At 36.3% G+C, this 20,920-nt stretch overlaps 1 protein-coding gene across 2 annotated transcripts in view; it reads right to left on the bottom strand.

Moving 5' to 3' along the window:
* Positions 1-20,920, bottom strand: part of Bltp1 (bridge-like lipid transfer protein family member 1) — a 174,508-nt gene that overhangs the window by 141,287 nt on the left and 12,301 nt on the right. For both annotated transcript variants that reach the window (XM_051157074.1, XM_051157075.1), the window contains exons 5-13: positions 20,517-20,703; positions 18,630-18,711; positions 17,868-18,061; positions 15,733-15,812; positions 13,840-13,990; positions 9,416-9,572; positions 8,915-8,993; positions 5,085-5,176; positions 3,319-3,436 (exon numbers count right to left, since the gene is read on the bottom strand). In XM_051157074.1, the coding sequence (XP_051013031.1) occupies positions 3,319-3,436; positions 5,085-5,176; positions 8,915-8,993; positions 9,416-9,572; positions 13,840-13,990; positions 15,733-15,812; positions 17,868-18,061; positions 18,630-18,711; positions 20,517-20,703 (1,140 nt within the window). The remainder of the gene's footprint in view (positions 1-3,318; positions 3,437-5,084; positions 5,177-8,914; positions 8,994-9,415; positions 9,573-13,839; positions 13,991-15,732; positions 15,813-17,867; positions 18,062-18,629; positions 18,712-20,516; positions 20,704-20,920) is intronic.

Genomic DNA, 20,920 nt, shown 5'->3' with positions numbered 1-20,920 from the left:
CCCATCCCGTCACCATGCTCTAAGCCAATCTAATTATTTCCACAGAGGTTCCAGCCTCCGCCTCCCTTTTATAGCCTTTCCTCTCAGGCTTTACATTTATGGTAAAGCTCGGCCCCACATCCAAATCTCTAAAGAAATATTTCTCTGTTGAAGAATGATGGGCATTCCCTCACACCAGATGGAGAACGTCTTTCCCATAGATCCCGACAACAGAGAAAGCAAGTCAAGCACTGTGACCAAGGATATTCAGTCAAGGCCAAACCACTATTAGTATCTAAGAGTCAGCCTTTCAGGAGAATTAGTAAATCTAAACGGTACTCTAGAAGTTACTTCAGGGTGTCATGCCTTTCAAAACGGTCAAATGTACCAGTTATCTGAGAAAAGAGAACTTAATGGTACAAATACATTTTTTTAAAAATGAACTACAACAGGTAAAGCATAAAAATTAGAGTGATAGAAAAAGTTTACAGAAAAATCTGTTCTAACTAAAGAAATATATAATTGAGTATTTAAAAGTAATTAACGCAACCAGTTTAAAATAAAAAACAACTTCAAGTGAATTTTTTCAATTGTGAAAAGCTAAATTCCACTCTATTTTTAATGCTGCTGATGCAAAAATGAAATACTTGAAAAAAGTAATATAAGGTGTTAGATATCTGAAAATAGGTAAAGTCATCAGAAGATTTACATAATAAAAAGCAGTAAATCAAACGTTATATTTCCACGGATAGCTACTGATTCTAATAAATCAGATAAACTCTGTAGGACTAAATTTCTAAAGCCAGAATCAATAAAAGCTACTAGATCTGATGTAATATTTATATTATTTGTAGACTCAGACTACATGCTTTTATACTTATGAAATATGAATGTGCCAAGAAGATTTTTTTAACTATAATGGCATTGACTTAATCCACACTAACAGAAGTCTGAACAGGAACTCTGAGCCTAAAACAACATATTTGACTACCTGAGCATACTGTCATAGATGGCAATGGTCAAAATGAAATAACCAAGCTAGAAGAGGGAGCAACTGATTCATCAATGCGATCTTTACCTTTTGCTAGCCTGATACAAAGCAGCAGCCTAAACTGAGTTCTTCCAATTGCTTCTAAGCTCAAAACTGGATTAACCTTTTTTACAGATTGATTTATTTATTATGTATACAGTGTTTTGCCTGCATGTACACCTGCACGGCAGAAGAGGGCACCAGGTCTCCTTATATAGATGGTTATAAGCCACCATGCAGCTGCTGGGGATTGAACTCAGGAACAGCAAACAGTGCTCTTAACCCCTGAGCCATCTCTCCAGCCCTGGATTAATAGTTTTACCGTCGTCATTTAGAACAGAAAGGTTGTATTACAACAGTCCCATTGATATTCTCGGCCTAAGAAAAGTTAAGAAAGCATACCACTTAGCTAAACAGCTGCCTACAGAATGAGAAAAGATCTTCAGCAACTCCACAACTGACAGAGGGCTAAAATCCAAAACATATAAACAACTCAAGAAAGTAGACATCAACAAACAAAATAATCCAATTAAAAACTGGGGTCGACATAGGTATGGTGGCACACGCCTTTAATCCCAGCAATAGGGAGGCAGAGGCAGTCGGATCTTTGTGAGTTCAAGGCCAGCCTGGTCTACAAAGTGAGTCCAGGACAGCCAAGGCTACACAGAAAAGCCCTGTCTTGAGGAAACAAACACAAACAAACAAATGGGGTAGAGATATAGAGAGAGTTCTCAACAAAGAAATTTCAAATGGCTGAGAAACACTTAAAGATATGTTTAACATCCTTAGCCATCAGAGAAATGTAAATCAAAACAGCTCTGAGATTCTAGCTTACACCTGTCAGAATGACTAAGATCAACAACACAGGTGACAGCTCATGCTGGGGAGGTTGTGGACCAAGGGGGCACTCCTCTATTGCCGGTGAGAGAGCTAATGCATAGCTACTTTGGAAAGCAATGATGGTTTCTCAGAAAATTGGGAATTGACCTACTTCATGACCCAGCATATGCCCAAAGGACTCTGCACCCTACCAGAAGATCCTTGCTCAACTCTGTTCATAGCAGCTTTATTCATAATAGCCAGAAACTAGAAAGCACCTAGATGTCCCTCAACTGAAGAACGGGTTTAAAAAAAAAAAAAAGTAGCACATTTACACAATGGAGTATTATTCAGCCGTTTAAAAAAAAATGGCAACATGAAATTTGCTGGCAAATGGGGGGAAAAATCATCCTGAGTGAAGTAACCCAGACCCAGAAAAACAAACATGCTATGTATTCACTTATAAGTGGCTATTAGCTGTAAAGTAAAGGATAATCATGTCACAATTCATAGATCCAGATAAGCTAAATAACAAAGAGTGCTTCAGGGGAGACACAGGATGGGTGGACTGGGGACGTATGGGGATAGGAACAGGTATGATCAGATTGTGGGGATGGAGGGAGAAAATATGGGAGAGAGACTGAAATTGGGGGGGCATTTCAGGAGTGAGGTGAAAAAAACCTAATGCAATGGGAACTCCATGATATCTACACTAGCAAAGACTAATAATGGGGGACAGGGGGCCTGAACCATCCTCTGTAACCAGGAAAGGCCTCAAGTAGAGGGAATGAGACACCAACCCAGCCACAAAACCTCCAACCTACAGTTTGTCATGCCTATAGCATGTGATGGGACCAGAGCCTAGTGTAACTGTCATCAGAGAGACCAGACAGACTTCATCCAGCCACTGGTGAAAGCAGCTGCAGAGTCCCACAACCAGACACTAGGAGGAGCTCAGGAAGTCCAGCCCATGAAGGGAAGGAACGATTGGAGGGGCCAGAGGGATCAAGGATACCACAAGAACAAGGCCCACAGAATCAACTAATGGGGACTAAAACGGGCTCACAGAGATCAGGGAGCCTGCATGGTCTGACCTAGGCCCTTTGCATATGTTATGTTTGTGTAGCTTGTTGTTTTTGTGGGACCCCTAACAATGAGAGTGTGTGGGGGTGAGGGCAGGTTGTCTCTGACTCTTGCCTGCCTTTGTGACCTTTTTCCTCCTACTAGGTTGCCTTATCCAGCCTTGGTATGAGGGAAGGTGAAGGGGGTGGGGGTGGATCTGGGGGAAAGGGGAGGTTGGGGGAGAGACAGGGAGGGGGGAAAAACTGCAGTTGGGATGTAATATATGAGAAAAGAATAAATAAGAAAACTCAGGGAAAAAGAGGAAGCATATAATCATATCACGCATCTCTATATTAAATATAAAATAAAAGATACAGAGTATAAATAGGCTCACCACAATAAATCACTCTCTATTTATCAGAAAATACCTGTAAAGAAGTTCTTCTGTGCAAAGATGAAGTGGTATGTGGCTTTATAAACCTCTAATTCACACTGCCATGTCTGTGGCATGTTCCAAATTCTGGGGTAGCTGGCATTGATGTGAAACTGCAAAACAAATGTTAGAGCTTAACATGTAACATTGCTAACAGCGCTGGAAATGAAGCCACACACACTAGTGAGTAAGTAAAACTCACTTTTCCACTGAGCTGTACAGAAGGTGTCACTGAGACTTTCTAAACGGCTGTAGCAAAAGGCCAGTGTCTCTGGTCAATACCTAGATCTTGAAATATTAAGCTTTGATGTGACTAAAATTCTCTGAGAGCAAAGAGTCATTCTATGGTTCCATCAACACATACACCTAACGTAGCAGGTAGCAACCCACGCCCGTACTCTCCTTTGCTAAAGGAAGGAGGGTGGAGTACCATGTATAGTACCATTCGACCTGACTTGGGCATTTCTGCAAAGAAAAAAGCTGCCTGCCTAGGAAAAGCAGTGTTTTATAAAACCCCATTTATCAGCAACAGCGTGAGAATTCTAACAACTGCTGAACTGTAATGAATATTGAGTTTGATACATGATTTTATAATATATTTTAACATAGTAATAGATTTCCTGTAGTATTTTATGTTATTCATATACTGACTACATGTTTTTATACTTAGAAAGGAAGAATGCTCCAAGAAGTAAGTTTTGTTTTGTTTTGTTTTGTTTTGCTTCCAACTATGATGGCATGGACTTAAGCCACACCAACAGAAAAGACTGCAGAGACTCTGGGGCTAAAACAATATATGCATGCTGTCATAGATGATTAATATATATTATATACGTGTATATGTGTTTCTTACTAATCGTAAAATTGTGAAATTTTCATCTTAACTTCATATCTTATTGTGTAAGATATTGGCTTAAGGCAAGTAATTTAGAGCCTTATGACATCATCTTATGTAAATGAATCTTCTGTGAATATAAACCAGCCTACAGAGTAGATTTTTGTTGTGGTTGTTGTTATTGTCTTCTAATCTGAAATTAAATTCTAACAAGTTTGGGGGCTTCTAGAACCTCCAACATATTAGAAGCAGAGTGATAAAAAGAGATGCCAAAGGCAGTACGAAGCACTGGGAATCTAGCTCTCTTCCCAAGTTAGGTAGAACCAGAATACCCACTTGGAAGTTCTTATGTAAGAATAGAGATAATTGTAGTGGAAGTTTTGATTTCTTTAAAAATTCAGTTATGTCATGTAATTATGTTTTTGTTTTAATCCCAAGTGTGGGATATGGGGCTGCCTTTAGTTTGTCCATGGCTGATAACTGTCTTGTGAGGGGTGTGGTCTTTGGCAGCTGCAGTTAGTTGAATTCTGAGGACTCTGAGAGGGTATAAATACCAGACAGAGCCCAGAGAGAAAAGAGGAGGCTTTGAGGGACACTCCGGGAAGGAAGAAGACTGCTGCTGTGTTTGCTGTTTTGCTGGACTGTGGGATGTCCTGACAACTGAGATGGGTATTTTCTCAAAGAACCCGATGACCCTAAACAGCCAGAAGTAGCTAAGGAAATTATGCCCCACCCCATTTCCTTTTTAACCTGCCTTCTCTCCTACCTAGTATTGGGGAGTTAGAAAGGAGGTAGAGGCATTAAGAAACCAAAATAAAATAAAAAGGAGCGTCAACATAGTTTTTTTTAAATTTTACACTAGAAAATTAAAACTAAAGCCATGATCTAATGATCTAAACGAATGCATTTCATATATTTAGACTTACCGCTAACATTTCTGCCTCTAAAAGGGTCCGATATTGCATACTCGTAGTCGCGTCAACATGTAATAGCTGTCCTTTAATTGCAGGGGTATAACCTAATAAATAAAAATACAAAATGTAAGAACCAGAATAGAAAGTATACAATTAAAACTTTTGGAGTAGAACTGAATCCTATTACCACTCAAAAACGAAAGCCTGGACAAACAGCCTAAGTGTACTTCAGTGGCAGGGAGCTTGCTAGTGTAATGAGGGCTCCTTCTCAGATAAACTGCTCTGAGTAAGCATCACCACCACATGCTACCTACCCTCCTTTGCTTTTGAGCACAAACCCATAGTGATCTCTCAGTACTCATATGGGCAGTTCTAAAATCCCACACCTAAACCAAAATCTACAGGTGTTCAAGACCTATATGCAAAATGTCAAGGTATTTCTTTTATTACATATATGCTCCACATATGCCAAATTATCTCACATTACTTATAAGTAATATTTAATACAATGCAAATACTGTAATAACCATTAAACAGCGATGCTTAGGGAATGGCAAGGAAAAGGTATACAGTACAAAAACAACGTCTTTCATGTCACAGTTGCTTGAGTCTATGAATGCAATGCCTAGTAATATAGACCAGTTGCACATGTTTATTCTGTAAGCAAAACTTTTCAACTATTAACACAAGTCCCATTCTTTTCTTTATCCACTGAGTCAAGTATATATATTATCATTTTTTCAATTACTCCCTCTATAGGGAGTAGGACAGTTGCCACATATCATCTATTTCTCCTGTAATGACACTTTCACTTCAATATAGGCCATTCTCAGCACAAGCAGAAGTTTAAAGTGCCATTTCCTTTCTTAATGGGCTTATTTTTCTAAGAACAATAGCTATATGTTATTATTCTAAAAGCTTTATAGCTACTCTGCCATGCACCCTACTGTAGGCTTTCTTTTCCATCCCAAACATCTGAATTTGAAAAATGTGTTAGGCTTCTGTGTGAAGTCGTAGCTCCACAAGTCATCTTAAATCCACCAAATCCTTTTAACAACTTTTACTACATTTTACTCCCTTGGAAATATGTCTGTGGAGGTCAGAGAAATAACCTGTGAGAGTTAGTTATCTCCTCCTACTATATGGCTATCTGGGATACTGATTCCTCAGTCAATAGGTGGCCCTATTACCTCAGTGTGCCAACATTCGTATGATAGTTATACACTGTAAAATGACACGGGGATGTTTACTATGTGCATCCTGTACTGGCTCGTCTTCTGTCAGTTGACCCAGGCCAGAGTTATCTGAAAGAAGGGAACCTCAGTTGATAAAATGCCTCTGTAAGATCAAGTTGTAAAACATTTTCTTAATTAGTGATTGATGGGGAAGGGCCCAGCCCATTGTGGGCAGTGCCATCCCTGGACTGGTAGTCCTAGGTTCTGTAAGAAAACAGGCTGAGCAAGCCAATAAGAGCATCCTCCATGGCCTCTGCCTCAGCTCCTGCCTCCAGGTGCCTGCCCTGTTTGAGTCCTGTCCTGACTTCCCGCAATGATGATCAGCAGTAAGGAAGTGAAAGCCAAATAACATCTTTCCTCCCCAATTGGCTTTTTGGTCATGGTGTTTCATCACAGCCATAGAAACCTTAACTAGGACAATTATTAACTTGAAGATTATATTTTATGGGTATTTTGCCTGCCTATGTGTATATGCATTGGATGCGTGCGTCGTGCCATACAAAGGCCAGAAAAGAATGTTATAGATGAGTCTAAGCTACCATGTGCTACTGGGAACCAAAGCAGGTCCTCTGTAGGGGTAGAAAGTGCTTTTAACTGCAGAGCCGTCTCTCCAGCCCCTACATTACCAACTTAAAAGGTAAAAGCAGCCCTATATTTGAATTATTATTAATTTTGTACGCCCTCCAACTTCCTTTCTCCCCTATGATACATGGTAATTAAGGGATTTCTAACAGACTTTTCTTACCAAATAGCTCCTCTGAATCAGGCAGTGCTAGTCAATCTCAACTCTCTCCTTCACGGCCTCACATGACTATTATTTTAAAGCCAGCTAATACAATGGTTGGTTCTATACAAAAAAAGACCTAAAGTTGGGTGGAGGTATATATTATGACATCCTCAGTCACTGTTTCAATGCATTATCTAAACAGGAAAGCCCAAATGGTGTAACTTTTATGTCAATCCCTCTACTTTCTCTCTTTTTATAGTAGTGCCGATATAGGTGGCAGGTACAAGATAAGAACTAAGTAAAACAAAATATGAATAAATAAAATTAATCACAGTTATCCACAGTATCACTGTCATTTAATGTTCTTAAAATAAGAGTATTTCTACTCTCTTTACTCTCTAGAAAGTGACTAAGTACGCCACCATCTTAACTCTCCTCAGTCAGGAACACACTAAGAGGCGGAAATAAAAAAAAGCAAAATTTAACAAAAAAACGTTTATTTGTGCTACTGATTAAGTGCCCAAATTTCAAACATGCAATGAACTATATTAGCTCAGATGAAACTGTAGATGTAAGAGAATTGTTTGATATTTTAAATATGCATTTCTCAAAGTTATGCTGTTCTAAGAACCCACTGTGTTCTAAGGGGGAAAATTCTACTAACAGTATGCCCTAAAACATTAGGCCTGTTAGCTAATCAGTTACTGCTCAAATCCCAGGAGCTGAGCTCAGTATGCACTGCACAGCATCTACTCTCACAGTACCAGAGTCTAACTAGAAAAAATATTAAGCAGATTAGTTTCAATCCTACAAGATGAAGACAATATAACAAAATTTCAGAATTACAACATCTAACAAGTAGAAAATTCTTCTGTCTAGAAATTCAAATGATTATGTATTAATGTAAACCACAGGTCCATCAAAATAATGCCCTCATCTGCTCATGAATCCTTCCATCACATGATCCAGCAACTCCATTATAGGGTATAACTCCAAAAACAATGAAATAACTATGCTGGAGAGCCACCTGCATGCCCATGTTCAATGGAGCAGCATTCATAAAAGTCATGACCTGAAAACAAACTAGGTATGGTACCTATAACTCATAGACAAGAAATATGATACATATATGAAATGGAAAGGTAGCCATAAAAAAACAGAAGAGATCCTATCATTTGTGACAAAATAATTTGAAATGAAAGCCATTATGTCAAGTGAAATAAGCAAGAGACAAAAAAGATGTGATCATATTAATGACCTCATTATTGTGTACAACATAAAACAAAAACTGAGCTCAGAGAAGTTGAGAGCACAATGGTAGTTAGGAAGAATAAGGAGAAAGAAAGGGTGGGTAGTGGGTGAACAGTGACTACTAAGTTACAGACAGCAATTATATAGGCTGACTCTCAGATGAGACTATACTGTATACTTTAAAAAGCTCAATGAAAGTCTCTCAGAATGGTGGTACCAAGCTATGAGCACAGCACTTGCGTGTCTGAGGCAGAGCATCTCACATTGGGGACAAGTCTAAGCTACACAGAAAGTCTTTGATCAGCATGTGCTATACAGTAAAAAGCTGTCACAAAAAATAATAATAATAAGTACAAAGCTAACCAAGAGGATTTTAAATTACTTTACTACATAGACGTTATAATTGCAGAAAGACATATTTACTTTGTTTTGAACATGGGTTCAAACAACACATAGTATCCCATAAATAGGTACTATTTTCTGTATTAGTAAAAAAAACTAAATTATATTCAAATTAAGACAAAAATTAAAAATAAAATATTACCAATATTAATCTGAAAGGACTAACAAACTACATTAGTTTATTAACCATGTCACTAAAAATTTCAGGCAAAATAATGATAGCTTACCATTTTCTTCAACTGTCATTGGAATATTAATTTCTAAGTATGAGCCAGCCCCAACATTTACATGTACAGCATTTGTTTCCTAACAAAAGAACAAGATTAATTTATATTATTTATTGAACTTATATTCCTATCATTTTACTTTAAAATTATCAAAGAACTATAATTACTAATAATATGAACCATAAATAATTCATAAAAAACATGATTCAAATTTATACTAAAATTATATCAAAATTTATACTAAACAAATTTAACAAAATACAAAGGAGAAACAAGAAGATAACTTAAAAAGTCCATTGTTATTATTATCAATCATTGTTAATTTATTTCCATTATTTAGCACTTAATAAAGTATTATGAAAGTAAAATGTACAAAATTATTCAAGGAAGCATAGGGAGCTCACAAAAATGAATCTAAGTATAGAATTATGACCCATAAAAATACTCTGAGAAAAATTTTCAATTTTTATATACTATTTTCTACTCTTCTATAATGAATACCCTGTTTTTAGTAAACAGCAAGTCAATGGTAGCATCTGCAATAATATTCATTCGTAGTTCAAATGCAAGGATCTGTCTTGGTCTTCCAGGTTGTGCAATCTCAGAAACTTTCAGAACTTGATAATCAGGTGGAAAGAAAAACTTCCATAAACAATCTCTACATGAAAAGAAAAAAGAGTAATGGCATGTTAGTTAAACATAATTGTCTTTGATATGGAACCAAATCATATTTGAACCTTACATTATTATTGCCAGCTCATTTAACAAATTATTTTTCCACCTTATATTTCTAGGTATCAATAAGCTCTGAGCACCAAATAATAAACTATTACAGCATGAAAAATGAGCAGTCCTCAGTCTAAGTGAACGTGAGTTGTAAGAACATGCCACAAGCACATCAGTTGTACAAATTATCAAGGAAGAACTGAAAGATGATAGCTTAATTCATCATTCCTCCCTGAGCAAGTGACCTAAACCTGCTGAGGAAACCTGACCGGCTCCCTTGTTCCTAAGAATAAATTATCTCATGGAGTGGCACTGAAGATTAAATTAAAATACTTGACAGTGTGTGACACGTAGAAGAATTTCTGTATTATTTTCAGTCACCGAAAAACTGTAATCTTTCTGTGTATGGGTGTCTTGCCTGCACATGTATCTGTGCACTGCATGCATTCAGTGCACGTGAAGGCCAAAAGAAAGTGTGAGATCCCACGAGGCCAGAGTTACAGTTAGTCGTAAGTACCATCAACCCAGGTCCCCTTCGAAGCCAATCAGCGCTTTTAGCCAGCAAACCAGCTCTCCAATTCCCTGTGATCACTTTTAATCAACACAATATCAGAGAAAGGACAAAGAGCAATATATTCTAAAAAGCAAGTATTTAGATGCTGAACTTAGTGTATGTCTCCCTAAATCACTTGACAAAGATGAAAGAACCTAAGAAATGTTTAATTCAGAGAATCTTCTATGTGAGCCAACATTATTTTAGTACCATGGTCTGTAAGAATGAACCAAACTGAAGCCATTTTGAATATAATTTCCATTTTGAGTAGGGATCAAATAAATGAAGTTTTAGTTCCAAAGACCTCCCTGGGTAACTGATATCCTGCTTGGCAGGAAGAGACATGTAACACAGGTAACTGACATGGTTGGCAAGCTGAGACATGGCTGCTAGGCAAGTTCTTCTGCCACAGGTGAATAATCCAACCAATGGTAACAGCATAAATGTACCACAAACACATGTTCCTAAGGAAGTCCCCGTCCCTAAATCCTGATTGGTCGGGTAACTTGGCACAGATATTTGTAGACTGGAGACTTAAACACTCTGTAACATTCTGGCTCTGTGTTGCATTCAGCTCCTAAGTCTGTTCTGCAGCACTGACCGATCAATAGCAGCCTAAGTACAATAAATCTTTGTCATCTGTTTAAAAACTGGATAAGATGAATGTTCAAAGACACAGTCAGCTCTGGAATCTATGCTATTGTCTCTGAGGGGTCAGTTTTTGCTTTATTTTATTCAAATAAAGATCTTGTGACTGCTTGGGTTGTTTTGGTTTTCAGACTTAACAGTTCGAAGAAGGTAGTAGTGCATGTCTCTTTCCATGAGAATGAGGAAGCAAGCACAGTCACATGAATAAAGCACAATGAAAAACAAATCTTGTGATTTAATGAATATGAACAGCTCAGAGGCTAAATAAAAATATACTGGGGTTCTCTCTCAGCACAGCGAAATCCTGCTAGAAGGGGTTGTGAAAGTGAACTTCCATCACACACTAACTACAGTGTCATTTCTCTAAATAATACATATATTGGTCAGTCTCTAAAGTTAATTTATATTCCAGGCATGGTGGCACACACCTTTAATCCCAGCACTCAGGAGGAAGAGGCAGGCGGATCTTTGCAAGTTTGAGCCAGCCTGGGCTACATAGTGAGGTGTATGACAGACAGGGTTGTGTAGAGTGACCTTATCTCAAAAAAAAAAAAACGTATGTATTATAAAAAACTTAGCTTCCGCTTTTGAGTAACTATGTGACAGTATTTTCAAGGGTAGCCAGATTAAATATAATTTAAGAAGAATCACACATTATATACAATAGCATCACAAAAAACAAAAAACTTACTATGAAAGGAAAAATAAAATCCAGTAACATAGTCTCGCTATCTAACCTGAACTATTAAGCTCCGTCAATGCTCAAGTTTAGTAAGTAATCTAACTAAAACCTAATGATCATAGTAATACATTTCAAAGGTTTTCAGCAAAATGTATTCCGTTTTTGAACAACTGTTAAACACCGACTCTTTGCAGCATATTACTTCAATATACAGCTGGGTGCAGTGCGCTGCCTGTAATCCTAGCACTGGGAGGGGCAAGTGGATCGCTGTGAGTTCGAGGCCAGCCTGGTCTATAAAGCGAGTCCAGGACAGGCAAGGCTACACAGAGAAACCCTGTCTTAAAATAAAACAAAACAACAACAATAAAACCACACTGAGAATACTTGCCTAGCATATGTGGGGTCCTGGTTTCATTTCTAATGCCGTTTTTTAAAAACTAAGAACAAAGACCATATTACTTGACAAAGTGTGTAATTATTCCAACAATACTAGGTAGGCAGTTCTTTTGAAACTAAGAGTATAAAAAGCCAATGCATAGATAGACAGTTTTACTACTCTTTCACCAACAGGTTATTAATACCTGGTTCCATCAGGGACTTCACTTATCTCTCTCTCTGTTTAAAAAAACTGATCAATGAATAAAAAAAACTAAACTAATTTTAAGCAATGTCTACTTTAATGTTCAATGTCCCTTAATAATCAGTGCTAAATGTTTCCTTTAAAATTCTTCAGAAGCAGGAAACTGGTCATAATATATTACAAATAAGTTATTTTAAAATTAATAAATGACTGGTTCTGAAAACTAAACAGGCATGATACTAAAGACATATACAGTTCTGGATACTCAGAATCTATAGCAAAAGGATCCCTTGAATCCAGGGTGTAAGACCAGGTTGAATAAGAACCCCCACCTCAAAACAAACAAGCACGCCTTTCAGAAACTCGCCGTTACTGTAAAACCCATACCTGGGTTTATTATTTACTTATTTATTTATTTTCTTTAGGCCTTGCACAAGCACTCTACCATTTACTTAAAGCCTCGGCCCATTGCTTTCTGAGTTTGGGGTCTCACCTCAAAGCTCAGACTGGCCTCCAACTTACAATTCTCCACCTCAGCCTCTGAAGTGCTAAAGTGACAGGCATGGATCACTGTACCTGGCCATGTTTCTTCACCATTAAACACTACCTACAAGTCCCCAAGGCAATTTCTACTGTCCTTATTCATTTTCCCTTGATTATTCACACCCCTTTTCCTCCCCTAGCAAATCACTACTTATCTTTCATAAACTACACTTGCACTGCCTCTAGTAAAGCCTTCCTTCTCCACTGTGCTAACCATAATGCAAAGTAGCTGATTACAAGCTAAACTATGTCCTGAAAACTCACGTTGAAATCCTAAGCATAGGCTTTAGAACATGACTGTACTCGGCTACAGAGACTTCAGGGATGACAGTGGGTGCAAGGGCATCAGAATATACCCTAACTCTCATGGCTGGTGCTCTCCTTAATTGAGGGATCAACACACTCAGGTACAGAGCATGTAAAAGAGGAGACATCACATGCTGCCCTAGCATCAGTAAGGGGCCTGGGACGTATCCTCCTCTTGGTTCCTCACAGGGAACAAGATGGCGAACACTTGCAAGTAGGACTCTTTGGCCTGCAGAACTTGATTAAACAAACTTCTGCTGCTGAAGCTATATCCCAGTGATGCTTTGCTATTCAGTCCTGGGAAATCACTACTGTTTGTCTAAGCCTGTCACCAAGACCTTTTCCTCCTTTTTCACAGCTTCACTAAAGCAATGGCTTTCATTTCACTTAAGTCTTTAATTTCTGAATCTATACATCCCCAAAATACTTGGCTCACCGAGGGTCAATAAGTAAATCATCCATTGAATACAAAAATAAAACAACGGAACCAATAAATGGGCTGCTCATTGGAGTTTGCTTGTAGTTTCTCCACAAACAAGTTAAAATTTGAAGCAAAGTGTTCATGGAAAAAGTACTCTGCCATAACATCATAGTTTATAAAAACTAAAACAATGGGGGCTAAAGTGATGGCTCAGCCGTTAAAAGAGCCTGCTGCTCTTCCAGAGGACCTGAGTTTGGTTCTTGGCACCCACAATAGGCATCTCAAAACTGACTGTAACTCCAACTCCAGGAGATCCCATGGCCTTCGTGGGTACCTGAGTTCATGTGCACATACCCACAGACACACATAAATACACAGAATTTAAAATAATAAAAATATTTTTAAATAGTTAGCCAAGATCTCAATACACTTGGAAAACTATTAGAAATAGAATTCATTCAAGTACCTCTGCCTGTCAGCCCAGGGTCCATAATTAAAGTCTGTTCCTTTACCACAAACAATATCTAGTCCCCAGCATGGAGGTAAGTCTTGTAATTTGCAATCTTCACTGCTTATTTCTCCTTCTATACTCTCTTCTGTTTCTTCTGGAACAAGTCCTACATGCCAGAATATATAAAGGCGATTAGTTAAAATAATCATTAAGAAGCTTTCTTACAATATTAGCAATTCAAATGTTTTAGTCTCAGGAAACCTTACTCATAAAAAAATGTAAAAGTTCCAGATAGGGTGGTGTTTTGTTTTATTTATATGTTATATATCAAATGTATTGTTTAATTAAAATTCCATGATTTTAAAAGGCTTTATTTAAACAATAAACTTAGAATTTACTTACATAAAAACTTTAGTATTTAATAAAAATATAAATAAATTAAAAATTAAAATAACTATTTAATAAAAATTAAATGAAGTTTTCATTTAAAAAAAAAGAAAAGCAAAAACTGTGTTTGCGAAAACAATTGAGTAGGAAGTGCTGTAATAAAAGTATTTACATCAACAGGTCAATGTCCAGCCAAACAGAAAACAAGTAGATTGTTATAGCTGCAGACACTTATCTATTTTTAAAAGAATCTGAAGCAATATGGCCTCATGTATATATGAAAAACGAAGAGACATTTATGTAGCCTTTTCATATACAGTTGGATGATATTAATGATACTTGAACAACTTCAACAAGTGGCACTTTTAGAAGATTACAGTGTAGACCCTGAAACCCATTACTCAATTTTTCAAACTCTCTCATGTTAAAACTACTTCTCTCTCCTATATTCTGAATGAATCTTTTATCTGTACATTACTCTGTAATACTATATTATTAATATATATGATTTACATACAGAACTATGTATGTATATATACATTAATTAATTATATTATATAATTATATATTACAAATTATAATTGTATAATATATACTGTTCATTTTTATAAGTATTGGCAAGTTTATCATTAAACTTTTCCTAAAACCACATACAACTATCACTAATAGTTTCATTAGAAAAGCTGTTAATACTGAGATGCTGTCAGACAACACTGAAGTTTGCAAAATTTTCTAATTTTCACCCGAAAAACTACAGGGTTTGTCTTGAATTATTTTTTTCAAGTAAAAATAGTGTTCCATGAAAACAACAACAACAAATAGGCGTGTGAGTCAATAAAGTGAGTGCTTGTTTTCTGCACTCACTAGTACACCCTGGCTTGCAGCAGTATTCTGTGTGTGCTTCCTTCCCAGGTCATCACACCAAGCGTAAAGACTACTTATGGCTCAACAGGTGATAAAACTGATATCTTTAAGGTTTCCTCTAGGAATCTTTTCAGATTTGGCATTTTCTGTTGAATCGCCAATATGCAGCCGTGACTTCTGAACACCATTGCATCTACAACGTCAAGATAAAAAGGCAAGTAAAATCCTGGTCCTATACTGAAGATAGAGGGTTTGGGACCACACAAGCCCCTTGGAGGCAAAAGACAGAAGTGTGATAAAAGAGCTGAAACAATCCAGTACTAGGTACTTTTCTCAAATAGAAGTCATCTAACAATCACTGAAAGTAGCTAGGTCTCAATTTTTAAGTTTTGAAGTTCAAGTGTAACAAATTTGGATTTTCGCCTTTAAGCTAAGGCAAACTACCTTTACCACACTCCTGAAGGGTTTTCCTTAGTTATTTGCATCCCCAATGTTTGAGGTGTATCTGTAAAATGCAGTCTGCAGAAAAAATTAGTTTAGAAAATGGTAATGTAATAACTCAAGTCTGAAGTTTGAAGATTTCAAATATGTAGGCAACAGCATTCCATAGAAGAAACAGAAGCATTCCTTTAAGACATACCTTCAAAGAGGACATACCTGGTTCATCCATGTAATAGTAGATGTCAACATCATTTGACTGCATGACCACAAAACCTTCTCCCATTAGTCTTGGTGGCCTACGAGAACAAAGGTGAGACACACTAAATATAGCTTAGACTACAAAATGCTCAGCATTCTAGTGGACAGTAATTAAAAGTGAAGAGAAAGAGGAAAAAACAAACAAAAATAAAACTACAAAACACATGACAGGTTCTATATTTAAAAGAAAAAAGCATCTTTTATATAGACAAGAACTGTAACAAGTTAATCTAGTTGTATTTTACATCAGGTTAAATGATAAAATGACTCTGAAAGTTAATTGGTAAGTTAGTGTAGGAAGAAAACAACTAGCTTATAGTCCTCACTTTAAATTTGGAATGAGATAAAATTATTTAAAACAGAGGTTAAATACAACACTAATTATTGAAGTATAATAATCAAATCTGCTTTTATGACAAAATATAAATGATGTGTTAATTCCATTATAATCCTAAGTAATACTTAGTCTCCCAGCATAATAAAGTATAATCATTCAGAAACAAAAGAATTGTCATTTTTATCTGTAACAACTGAATAACTTTTCCTCTAAGAATATTTCATTGAATAACTTAAAATGAATGTAAAGCAAACATCCTGAACTTAAAATCATGAATGTTTAGCATAGGTTTCCTACTCTCAATCCTATAGTATTGTATTCTACATAAAAAGTCAACTTTCAATCATCAGATAACAGCACACACGAATGCAATAATTTTCTTCTACATATGTTTTAAGCCACAAAAGTTAAGCCAATCTGGTTGGAGTTTTTTTGTTTTGTTTTGTTTCAAAATATAATTTCATACAGCCTATGGCCTGAAACTCATTAAGTAGCCAAATCTGATCTTGAATTCCTTATCCTCCTGCCTCTACCCACTAAATACTGAAATAAAAGTCATAGACCACTACACACAATATCCACATTTTTGAAAAAATACAATTTTAAATAATGTTACATTAAATAATGTTACATTAATTGAACACTTTTTCATCTCTCACTCTAGTTACTTAAAACTGCAGTTCTACTCAATACATTCTATCTAAACATACAAGATTGTGTTCAACTACCGAATTCCAAAAATATCTTTGCTCAAGTCTATCCTCTCAAAGACCAAGACCAAGAAGACACACAGCCACCTACAACTCATGGAGTTAAAATTTCCTTCTCATGATTTCATAAAAACTTACATTATTGATACAACAAAGAAAAAGCTGCAACATCACAATAGAAATCTTCCATGGATATACTTAAAATTACACAACTTCGGCCAGAGTTCACGTCATAAAAAATAAAGAGACTAAGAAAGTATCAAGCCTGGGAACCATACCCCAGAGGTCAATACAAGACCTGGTGTCTGACAGGAGTTAAAGAAGGGCTGCCTGGTCCACTGCTGCACAAGCCCCTCACCACACTGGCGGGTCTAGTGCGCGTCACTCGTGTAACATCTTCTAAAGAGAACAGCTATTTCAGCACAGGGAAAACACTGGGATGCGAGTGGGGGTTCAAAGAAAATCAAGCGGTTGTCTCAAAGCATGACCTCTCGAACTTAGCCAATTTTCCCAAAAGAAATTTTGATCAATTTTCAACTTTCAGTAACTACACTGTAATCAATCCCTTCAATTTACTACCTTTTTTGTTTTTTGGGTTTATTTTGTTGTTGTTGTTGTTTTGGTTTGGTTTGGTTTTTTTGAGACAGGGTTTCTCTATATTATCTTGGCTGTCCTGGACTCTCTTTGTAGACCAGGCTGGCCTTGAAGTCACAGCGATACGCCTGCCTCTGCCTCCCAAGTGCTGGGATTAAAGGCGTGCACCACCACACCTGGCTCAATTTACTACTTATCCACGTGCTCTAGATAGAAAAATGGGTATGTCCTAACATAACACCAGAGCTTAAGTTAAGCCAAAATAAGTGAGCAAAAGAGGGTAAAAAAATTATCATTACAATCACACAGAAACACATTGAAAAATATACCTATCAATTCTTAGCACAAAGGCTTTTTAACAACTGAAAAATGTGTGTGATTGCTGTACAAGTTCTACCACTGAAATGAGAAGGACGCTACATGACGTTCCTATTTTCATGATGTTTTCTTACTCATCATTTTGTAGACCAACGTATCTTGGGCTAGGAACAAGCATGACTCGAACATTTTCAAGCTTTCCTTTCACAATGTGCATGAACTGGTCCAGATGACTTGAAGGCGGTTTTGTAGTATAAGTTAAGAAAGCATCATCAAAGTTGATGCATAGAGTCTGAGGTTGGTAATGATTCCCAAAGGCCAAACGTCCCTAGAAACATAAAAGAGACATTATACCAGCATTGTCTAGTCATTGTTTTTCCTTAGCTGACCTAATAACATTTTCAAGCAACAGCTAAATGAGTCCCCATTAGCTGTATATGCTATTTAAATCCTTATCCAGCCGGGCGTGGTGGCGCATACCTTTAATCCCAACACTCAAGGGACAGAGGCAGATGGATCCCTGTGAGCTGGAGGCCAGCCTGGTCTACAAATTGAGTCAAGGATAGCCAGGGGTACACACAGAGAAACCCTGTCTTGCAAAACTTAAAAATAAATAAATAAGTAAATGAACAAATAAATAAATCATTATCCAAAATCATCATCACTTATTTAAACCAATATAAGTTTAGAGCCATTTATGCACTTGTAAATAGCCCTTCAGGTTTAATAAACGTCTAAACACTGAGCTGGTGCAAAAATAGCTCATTCACACCTTACAGAAATAGGAACTAAAATGTGTACAAAATTATTTTCTTTTCTTACACGGACATTGTATTTGCAAAAATAAGTTCTATGTGTTAATGTGCCAAACATTAACTCGAACATAATTTACTTACTGTGCTCACATTGACCTTAATGACTGGAATAAGTGATCTCCATGAAGATGTGGGGTCTTGAGATTCTGTTTTTACTTTAACTCTAATGAGAAAATGACATGAAGAAAAACTTGAATACTTGAAGATACAAAATTAAACTTCCTCACAACATATACCACTAATGCCAGCTGCATTTTCCTAATACATATAATGAGTATTCAAGTAAGCAAAACAATGACCATGTGAAGACATGGTAATATTCCAAAAGTATCTCTTAGCATGTACTTTTTCATTCTAGTTTTTTAAGTTATAGTGAAAACTATTTTTGTAGAATAACACTGTAGAATAAAACATGGCATCATTACTGTACTGTGACACCCATTACATCACCCCGATATAGAACACAACAAAGTCATTATATCAACCATGTGACTCACGCTATCAAGATATAAGTCAGTGTGACCTTCATCGCCTCTGGCTCCTGGTAACCACATTCCACTCTATTTCTCTGAGTTTAAGATTGGGGAAAGACAGGCATATTTTGTTGGGTTTTCTTTTTTCTACTTATTTTAAAGAGTATTTTTATTAATTCCTTGAAATTTTCCTTTTCTTGTTAATTTTTTAAAGAAAGGGTTTTACTATTAGCTAATTTTAAACCCACATTTGTCTCCATACCTAGCTGAGTTGAATTTTTAACTCCACATGCAAACAAGATTATGTTGTATTTGCCTTTCTGTGCCTGGCTTATTTTATCATATCCATTTTGCTGCAAATAACAAGATTTCCTTTTCTTAAAAAAGCTGAATAATATTTCACATGATGGAACAATTTTCAGATTAAAAAAAAACACAAATAAAAGGAGAATCTGTATCTAAAACAGTTAGTTAAAATTAAAATGAGCTTCATTTGAAAATAATAGTTTGACAACAAAACCTCTTGAATATAATTTTTAATTTAAGAAACTTTCCCAGCACTCAGGGAGGCAGAGACAGGCAGATCACTGTGAGTTTGAGGCCAGGCTGAAGTACAAAGTGAGTCTAGGACAGCCAAGGCTACACAGAGAAACCCTGTCTCAAAAAACCAAAAAAAAAAAAAAAAAAAAGAAACTTTCATTTCTCTGCAAAGAGTATATGAGTTATTATATTTACTAGTAGCTTTCTAATTATGGCTTATTTTCCAAAACTCATACTAAATTCTTATGCTTTGAACACTGTGTTGACTGCCAGCATTCTTTCATAAATGCCTCCTTCAAGTTCTCTCTTTCTGTAATAGCCTTTCTTTTAATCTGTTCTTGCCCTATCTTCCGCCCTTATATAAACAAAGATAAGTGACAGTGATACTTTTGTGATAGTGATATCTTTGTGGCAAATAGACCTTATTCTGTTTTCCTTTGCGAAACTGTTATATATTTAAAGTATACATATACAAAAAGACTTTAACATGTGTTTCTAAAGGAACAGCAGAGTTCAGGGTTGGGGGTTAGCTCAGTCATACAGTTCTCACTTAGCATGGGTTCAATCCTCAGCACCATCAAAAACAAAAAGAAAAAGGAAAGAAGAAAGAAAGAGAGAAAGAAAGAAAGAAAGAAAGAAGTTACATTACAAGAAGAGGCCACACATGATTGTTCAAAATACAGTATTTTCCTGTGTCATTTGAATATATAAATATGGTTTATGTTTATATACACATATTAAAAGGATTAAAAGGCAAATAATAGTCTCTCTGAATATGGAGAAAAGTAAGACTAACAAGATATGGGACTTTTATATAAACTAATTTTGTATCACTTTAATATTTAAAAGATTATAAACTATATAAAACAGATTAGATTCTATTTATGTAAACAGTGTTAATGACATTCTACTAAAGTTTAAATATGGAAATTAAGAGTCAAGTATAGGACAGAACCTTTCAATTTTGGACTGAGTTCTTGTTCTTCCATTTTCCCGGGTTTTATCATCATCTTTCTTGGGTGGAATTATAGTTGGTTCCAAACCAAAGAGCTCTTGAAGGCGTCCATAAAGGTCAGAGCGATTGTAGACATGAAATTCAAAGTCATTAACTGTAATATATAACCTGGTTTCTGCCTTTGGATCTAAAGACACAAGATACAGGAAAAAAATGAATAAAGCAAGAAAGAGAGTAATGAAAAGAAGGGTTTTAGTCAGCTTTTGAAGAATTTTAATCAAAATATTTTTTTGTCAAAACTTGTTTAACAAAATAAAACCTACTTATAAGAGAGAGGACATTTGCTTTTACAGAGGAAGTTTCAAGCCATGGATTTCATGTTAACCATATCAGGAGAAACTTAA

This window comes from Acomys russatus, chromosome 15 (genome assembly GCF_903995435.1).
Source record: "Acomys russatus chromosome 15, mAcoRus1.1, whole genome shotgun sequence".
In the NCBI taxonomy this organism is placed as follows: domain Eukaryota; kingdom Metazoa; phylum Chordata; class Mammalia; order Rodentia; family Muridae; genus Acomys; species Acomys russatus.
Note: the sequence above shows the minus strand (reverse complement) of the source record. Positions and strands in the feature narration are given on the sequence as shown.